This window comes from Myotis brandtii, unplaced genomic scaffold (assembly GCF_000412655.1).
Source record: "Myotis brandtii unplaced genomic scaffold, ASM41265v1 scaffold114, whole genome shotgun sequence".
Classification (NCBI taxonomy): domain Eukaryota; kingdom Metazoa; phylum Chordata; class Mammalia; order Chiroptera; family Vespertilionidae; genus Myotis; species Myotis brandtii.
Window position 1 is genome coordinate 1,271,603 of NW_005353927.1, and position 7,108 is coordinate 1,278,710.

At 62.5% G+C, this 7,108-nt stretch overlaps 1 protein-coding gene across 1 annotated transcript in view; it reads left to right on the plus strand.

The window, feature by feature from the left end:
- Positions 1–6: 6 nt before the first annotated feature.
- Positions 7–7,108, plus strand: part of GLTSCR2 (glioma tumor suppressor candidate region gene 2) — a gene marked incomplete at its 5' end in the record, with an annotated part of 8,535 nt that continues 1,433 nt past the window's right edge. The window contains 9 exon segments of the mRNA XM_005857864.1: positions 7–62; positions 355–419; positions 2,342–2,450; positions 3,113–3,375; positions 3,742–3,749; positions 4,651–4,746; positions 6,032–6,136; positions 6,232–6,447; positions 7,051–7,106. Coding sequence (XP_005857926.1) covers positions 7–62; positions 355–419; positions 2,342–2,450; positions 3,113–3,375; positions 3,742–3,749; positions 4,651–4,746; positions 6,032–6,136; positions 6,232–6,447; positions 7,051–7,106 — 974 coding nt within the window.

Genomic DNA, 7,108 nt, shown 5'->3' on the forward strand with positions numbered 1-7,108 from the left:
GTGCTGGGAGTCTGTGCTGGGGACCCTGGGTGGGTGGCTGAGGCACTTGGTAGGGTGACCAGGTACGGGATTCCCGGTTAAGTCAGAATTCAGGTAAACCGGTGCTGTAACCTCCTAGAGTCTGTGTGACCCGTGCACCCAGCCTGGCGTCGTGGGCTTTAAGTATTACGTTCTGTAAACCGACGGCGGAAGCTTTAGCCTGAAGGGGTCCCACCCCAGCAAGACGATGCTTGAATGGGCATAAGCGAAACCTACTCCTTCCGCAGACTTGCTCCCTCCCCGACATCTGTGGCTGACATTCTTTATTTTTTATTTTTATTTGTGTGACTGACATTCTGTATTTCCATCTCCCAGTGGCTTGGTGTCGGAGGCCCCCGATGATAAACTCTTCTTCGTGGATACCGGTCCCAAGGACAGAGGTGAGTGAGGAAGGGCGTTGTGGTGTTGCTTGGCAACGGTGGGTCGTTGTCGATCCCACCTCAGCCTCTGAGAGCGTCTGTGCGGATGACATGGCTCGGATGGCAAACCCTTCCTAAAAGGGGCTTCACTGTAAACCGAAAGGTTCGGCGTGGGCCGGGGTCCAGCACTTGTGACATGAGGCCATAACGTATCCAAAAAGATTTATTCCAGGCACCTGGGTGCAGGTGGGCTGAGACAGAGAAAGGCATCAGCCAAGAGAGCAGGAGAGAGAGGTTTTCATTTTATTTATTTATTTATTTTTTAAAATATATTTTTATTGATTTCAGAGAGGAAGGAGAGGGAGAGAGAAACATCAATGATGAGAATCGTTGATTGGCTGTCTCCTGCATGCCCCCTACCGGGGATTGGAGTTGGGCCCACAACCCAGACATGTGCCCTTGACCAGAATTGAACCCGGGAGGGACCCTTCAGCCTGCAGGCTGACGCCCTATCTACTGAGCCAGACTAGCTAGGGCGAGAGAGATTTTTATTAATCCTTGCTGGCTGCAAGCCGATCTGCCAATGTAAGGGTCCGGTCGGTCCTTGGCTCCTCCCATGCCAGGCGTCTTCTGGTCACCTGGGCTATGCTGTGCTCAGGGCTGCAAGCTTTCTGCAGGGTGTCCGCTGAGCACAAGAAGTCTTTCTCGGCCCCGGTTTATTCTCTTTAATAAACAAGAGGGCCGGGGATGAGCAGAAAGCAGGCCAGGCCCTGACGTAAAGGAGTCGGGTTTCCTTTTTGGGGTATCGGAGATCTCAGTGCACAGAAAAGCCGGCGGGGGTCTGTCTCGAGTAGATTAGACGTCAACTAGCGGGGCGCATTAGTTTGCCGAAAAGCAAGTCAAGGACCCGCAGGGAAGGAATCGGACCGGTTTTAGTTACTAAAACGTGCTTTGATAAGGAGTAGAGGGCGCACTTGAACGAGTAGGTGAGACACTTGCCTCGACCTGCTGGTTATCTTTTGGCGGAATGCAGGGCCGGGAGGTGCTGAGACAGGTGGGGGAGTGAGTTGGGGACGGTGAGGGGGTCCGTCGGCACCTGGAAACAGACCGGGAACAGGCACCTGCTGTAACGGGGGCAGAGCAGGCGAAGGGGTCTGCTTCATGGGAGAGCTGACGGCCGTGTCGAGCACGTGGCAAGCGGCTTCACGGTCACGTTGGAGAGCAGTCAGTGGACTTGTTCTCACCAAGGCGAGCGGACCGTGTCAGTGAGCAGGAAGAGAGGGACCGATCCGCCTCCAGGCAGAGAAGACCTTCAGCGAGGGAAGGTGGTTGACGAGGTGGGTTTCCCAGAAGAGGATCTGGGCTCGTGGCCGTCAGGACCTGCCCTCGGACCGGGGAGGAAGCAGGGAGGCTCCGCGCTGGTGGGACGGAGGTCTGGGAACAGGAGGGGCGTGTGTAGGTCCTGCTTTAGGTTAAAGAGGAGGCAGAGGCGGCAGCGGCTGTGAGCTCACAGGCTGCCCACACCGCCCTGCGAGGTCGGCATTAACCTCATTTTGGAGCGCAGAGGAGCAAGGTCGTTTCCACGTGGTCCCACGGTCAATGGGAGGGAGCGGGTTTTGTCCTGGAGTTCTCGCGTCTCGCTGTGAGGTTTTAGAAGTAAAAGGCTGTTGTGCTGAGAATCGGCCATGTCGGGTCCTGAGCCCACTTCCTGGCCTCCGTGTCACCTGCTTCCTTCCTTGTTAGTCCTCCTGGTTCTGTGGCCATGTCCCCGCTGTGTCTGGGAGCCTCGTGTGTGGGGCTGACCCCCTCTGCGCCCAGCACAGGGCTGGTCCGGCTGGCCCGGGGGATGGGGTGGTGGGAGGCAGAGCCTTGGGGGCGTCCTTCCCCAGGCAGGGGGCACGAGGAGGCCTCGGCCTTGATTCCTCTCCTTTCTCCACCCCCAGAGCGCGGCAGGAAGAGCACCAAAGGCCAGAAGAGGCCACTGCTCCTCAAGAAACCCCTGCGGGTCGACCTGGTGTTAGAGAACACATCCAAGATCCCTGCCCCCAAAGAGTGAGTGCCACACTTGTGGGCCCTGCTTCCCCCCTGGGCGGGGCCTCCTGCCTTTGCCCCGCTCACGTCCTGGCCCTGAAGGAACTCCTGGGGAGGGAGGGGTGTGAGGGTCACTTGGAGGGCAGGGATGGGGTCAGATTTGGGCCTTGGAGAACGATTGGAGGGCGTGAGGCAGGGCCGGGCGCTGTGGCTGGAGCAGGCGAGGATGGGACCTGGACCTGCCCAGGGATTTGGGAGGGGGTGGGCCAGGCCGGGCTTAGTGACTGACCCTGGAGGAGGGGGCAGGTGGTCAGGCGATGGATGGACAGTGCGTGGAGGGTGGGCCGGCCCGGAGATGGGAGTGTGGCAGGAGGAGTAGCTTTGGGGACGTTGCTGAGGTCGGTGGTGTGTGGGTGGGAGGTGCCTGGGAGACGTCGGGGCAAGCGCCCCAGAGGCGTTGCTTTGTTGGGTCTCAGGCTCAGAGAGGCCTGGGCTGCAGACAGACGGGGGAGATGCTCTCTAGGGCTGCTGGGAGGAAGCTAGCCTGGGGAGGGCGCCTGGGAGAGGGGCTGCTGGAGGCGGGTGCCCGAGTGTGGGGTGAGCAGGGGTGGGGGCCGACTGGGGGAGCCAGGCCCTTCCCAGGCTCCCCGCACCCACTTGGCCTGTGCGCTTCCCCCGCCCAGCGTCCTCGCCCACCAGGTCCCCAACGCCAAGAAGCTCAAGCGGAAGGAGCAGCTATGGGAGAGGCTGGCCCAGCAGGGCGAGCTGCCCTGAGAGGTACGCAGGGCGCAGGCCCCTCTCCACAGCCCTCCTGCGGCAAAAGCCAGGCCCGGGCCCCAGAGCACTGCGGAGCAGCCCTTCTACGACCTCTGGACCACAGACAACCCTCTGGAGCGGCCGCTGGCTGGCCAGGACCCCTTCTTCCTGGAGCAGACCAAGAAGAAAGGCGGGCGCAGGGCTGCGGCACAGCTGTGCGTGATGTCTAAGGGGTGCCCTGCGGGTGTTGTCCACCCTCTGGCAGGGTCTCGAAGTGGCGCCCTGAGGGCCGGCTCCCGCCCTCAGCCCCGGCTCTCCTGCCTTGGGGAGCCCGCCGGCTGCTCTTTGCCTGGCTTTCGAGGCCCCTCGGGGTCAGAGAGTCAGTCTTCCCTGGCCCAGGCTTCAGAGCCATCTTTGTAGATAAGGGGAGGGTCGGAGGGAGTCATGGCGGTTCCCCACACGGGCCAGCCCCCAGCACCCTCTGCCCCCACAGACCCTCTGGAGCGGCCGCTGGCTGGCCAGGACCCCTTCTTCCTGGAGCAGACCAAGAAGAAAGGTGTGAAGGTGAGGCCGCGCCTGAGTGGCGTTCGGGCAGTCAGGGTTGAGGGACGGGCTGGGGAGCGGTGGGACTGCTCTGCATTTGGGCTTGACCCTGCCGTGACATGGTCCCTGCTGTGACATGCGGGGCGGGGCCTCGAAGGAAGAGAGCAGGTGCTTCAGGGAAGCCCTTGCTGTAGAGAAGAAGGTACTGAGGATTAGGGACCTGGGGAGCCTCTGGGCCAGGCAGTGGGGGGACCTGCAGGGGTCCTCTGCGGGGTGGGGTCGGGGGGGAGGCAGAGGGAGCAGCTCAGGTTTCGGAGTTTTATTCTGCTGATGTTTCTTTGCAAAGGAGCGGGTGGGATCTGGGCTCTGGGGAGACGGGGTTGGGTGGGAGGGGGACGAGGGCAGGGTATCCAGGGTGACCCCGGCTTCTGCCGGAGACAGGGCCTCGGCTGGGGAGGCCCGACGGGCAGGGGCAGGGACGAGGAAAGTCCGAAAGTGGAGGTGCTGTGAGGGTGCTGCTCAGCCCGGAGGGAGCACTCGCATCACCGGGGTCTTGTTGAGGTGCAGAGGGTCCGAGTGGAGCCGGGATTGTGTGGCTCTCACAGGTCCCCAGGGCGGTGGAGGGCTGGGCTCTGAGTCTGTCGGCAGGTGCTGCTCTGACAGGCTCTGCTGCCGGGTCGGTGACAGGCTGTGGTGACTCAGTCAGGTGTCACCCCCCCCCCCCATGGGGGTCACAGGGACTGGTCTCAGGAAAGGTGGGCAGAGCCCCTGCGGGGAGCTGGCTGGTCCTGGGGATGCCACTCCCAGGGGAGCCAGGTGGCCGTTGTCCCAGACGCTGGCTCCCACAGCACCTCCCAGCCTGGACTCGTGAGGAGGGGAGTCCCGGAGCTCCCAGGCCTCACCTGCTTTGGGTTTTGTCCAGCGGCCGCCGCGTCTCCACACCAAGCCGTCCCAGGTGCCTGCTGTGGAGGTGACACCCTCTGGAGCCTCCTACAACCCATCCTTTGAGGACCACCAGGTACACAGCCCTCTCCTCAGCCGGTGCCTATGTCTCGGGGTCGGCATTCCCTCGCCTGGCACGTTCTCCGTGCCCACCCAGAGCTGGGGACTCAGAGTGACCGAGTTAGTCCCAGCCTGTCCTCCTGGGGCTCGCAGTCCAGTGGAGGAGACAGTGATGACCCAGAGGGCGGGGCTGGGAAGGGGGGACTCAGAGGGACCCCCACACCCAGCCTTGGGAGTCAGGAGGGCTTCCTGGAGGAGGGGACACAGCTGAGAACGGGGCAGTGTGCTGTGGGAAGAGGAGAATGGGAGTTCCAGGTGGGTCCAGAGGGAACAGCTTTCGGGAAGTTCACGGCGCGTTGGTGCAAAGGGGCCTTAATACACCATTAACAGATGCCCTGTGACCAAGTGAGGTTTGTCTGAGGCCGAGGATTCAGGCGGGTCCAGTGGGTACAGCTTTGGGAAGTTCACGGCACATGGGTGCAGAGGGGCCTTAATACACCATTAACAGACGCCCTGTGACCAAGTGAGGTTTGTCTGAGGCCGAGGATAGTTGAACAACAAGAAACCGGGCTGTGAGAGTCACTGTTCATCTCACAGATGTTTGTTGAGCACAGGTGTGAACAGTGGGGACACCCCCCCCGCCTCGGGGAGCACATGTTCCCAGAGAGAAATGAGGTCGTGAGTAGATGCAGGACACGCGTGAATGCTGTTCCACATCGGGCATTAGCGGGTGTCTGAGCAACAGGAGTGGAGGGCGGGCCCACGTGGTAACGGCGAGGTGTCTACAGAAACAAACCCCGCGCCCGGATGGTGGGAGGAGGAGCCGGGCCGCAGTCCGCTCCCCTTGGACAGGCGAGGGCGGCGTGGGTGCTGGGGAGGAGGGGGGTCAGTCATTTTCTAAAAACATGTAATGCTTTGCAGAGATGTGACTCCTGTGCCATAGGATGCGCCCACTTAGGGGCACATGTCAGTGGTGCCGCGTGTATGCGCTGAGCCCTGTAGACGGCACCACCATGCTCATTGCCCCCAGTCCCGTCTCCCCGTCGTAGGCACCACGCTCTTTCCTGTCCACGGATTTGCCGTTTCTGGGTGTTTCATGTAAACGAAACCTCAGTGTGTGCAGCCCAGACTGTCCTTACGGGAACTGGCAGGGAAGCCAGGAGCCCCCTCTGGCCGCTGCGGGGAGGGCGGGGTGAGGCTGTAACTGGGGACCAGGGAGAGGAGGGGCTGGGGTGGGGGGCCAGGTCTGTAACCCCAGGAGAGGCCTGGGGCTCGCCCTTACCCCACCCTGTCCCTCCCAGAGGCTGCTCTGGGAAGCCCACGAGGTGGAGCTGCAGCGGCAGAGGGAGGCGGAGAAGCTGGAGCGGCAGCTGGCCCTGCCCCCCGCCGAGCAGGCCGCCACCCAGGTAAGCCCACACCTGCCCGCCCTCCCCTCCTCCCAGTCTGCCCCTCGCCTGGCCCCTGACACCCTCCCTGTCCACTGACACCCTCTCTCCCCCAGGAATCTGTGTTTGAAGAGATGTGCCAGGGGCTGCTGGAGGAGTCGGATGGGGAGGGGGAGCCAGGCGAGGGCCAGGACCAGGGGCCCGAGGGGGCTGGAGACCAGGCCAGAGATGACGAGCTTGGAGGAGCCGAGGCCACCACACCTGCCCGCCTGGCCGCTGTGGAGAAGAAGACGGAGCAGCAGCGTCGGTGGGAAAAGGCCGCCCGGATGCTGGTGAGCACCGTGGGCTCAGGTCTGCTCTCTCTGCTCCCGCAGCCTGATTTCTTCTGTCTTCAGCCCGCATTCTATCGTGTCCGCAGCCCGCCCTCTCTGGTCCCCGAAGCTGCTTCTTTTTTTTCCGTTCGGGATCTTCGCAGCTGCTCTGCCAGCTGAGTGAGACTATTTCCCAGCGCCCTCTAGACGCCACTCTGGGTTCAGGGGATGCAGGGGGACACGCTAGACCGGTGGTCGGCAAACTGCGGCTCGCGAGCCACATGTGGCTCTTTGGCCCATTGAGTGTGGCCACGAAGTTTCAATCACACTGTACGTGCGTGCCTGCACGTGCTATTTTGTGGAATAGCCACACTCAAGGGGCCGCAGTTTGCCGACCACTGCGCTAGACCAAGGTCCTCCTGCCCATTCGGGGCGCTGGGATTGACGGGTGAGGAAGGTTCGGGGAGGCCAAGCTGTGAGGAAACTGGAGCCGCTGGCCTGTTGTGACCTGGGCTCCGTGGCCAGGAGAGCCATCCTGTGGGAGGTGGCGGAGGTCCCGGGTGGAGACCCGGCCCCACAGGGCAGAGGGCGCTGTGCTGAGGCCTGACTCCAGCTTTCCTGCAGCGGGTACAGCAGGCCGCGGTGCGGGCCGCCCGGCTGCGGCACCAGGAGCTGTTCAGGC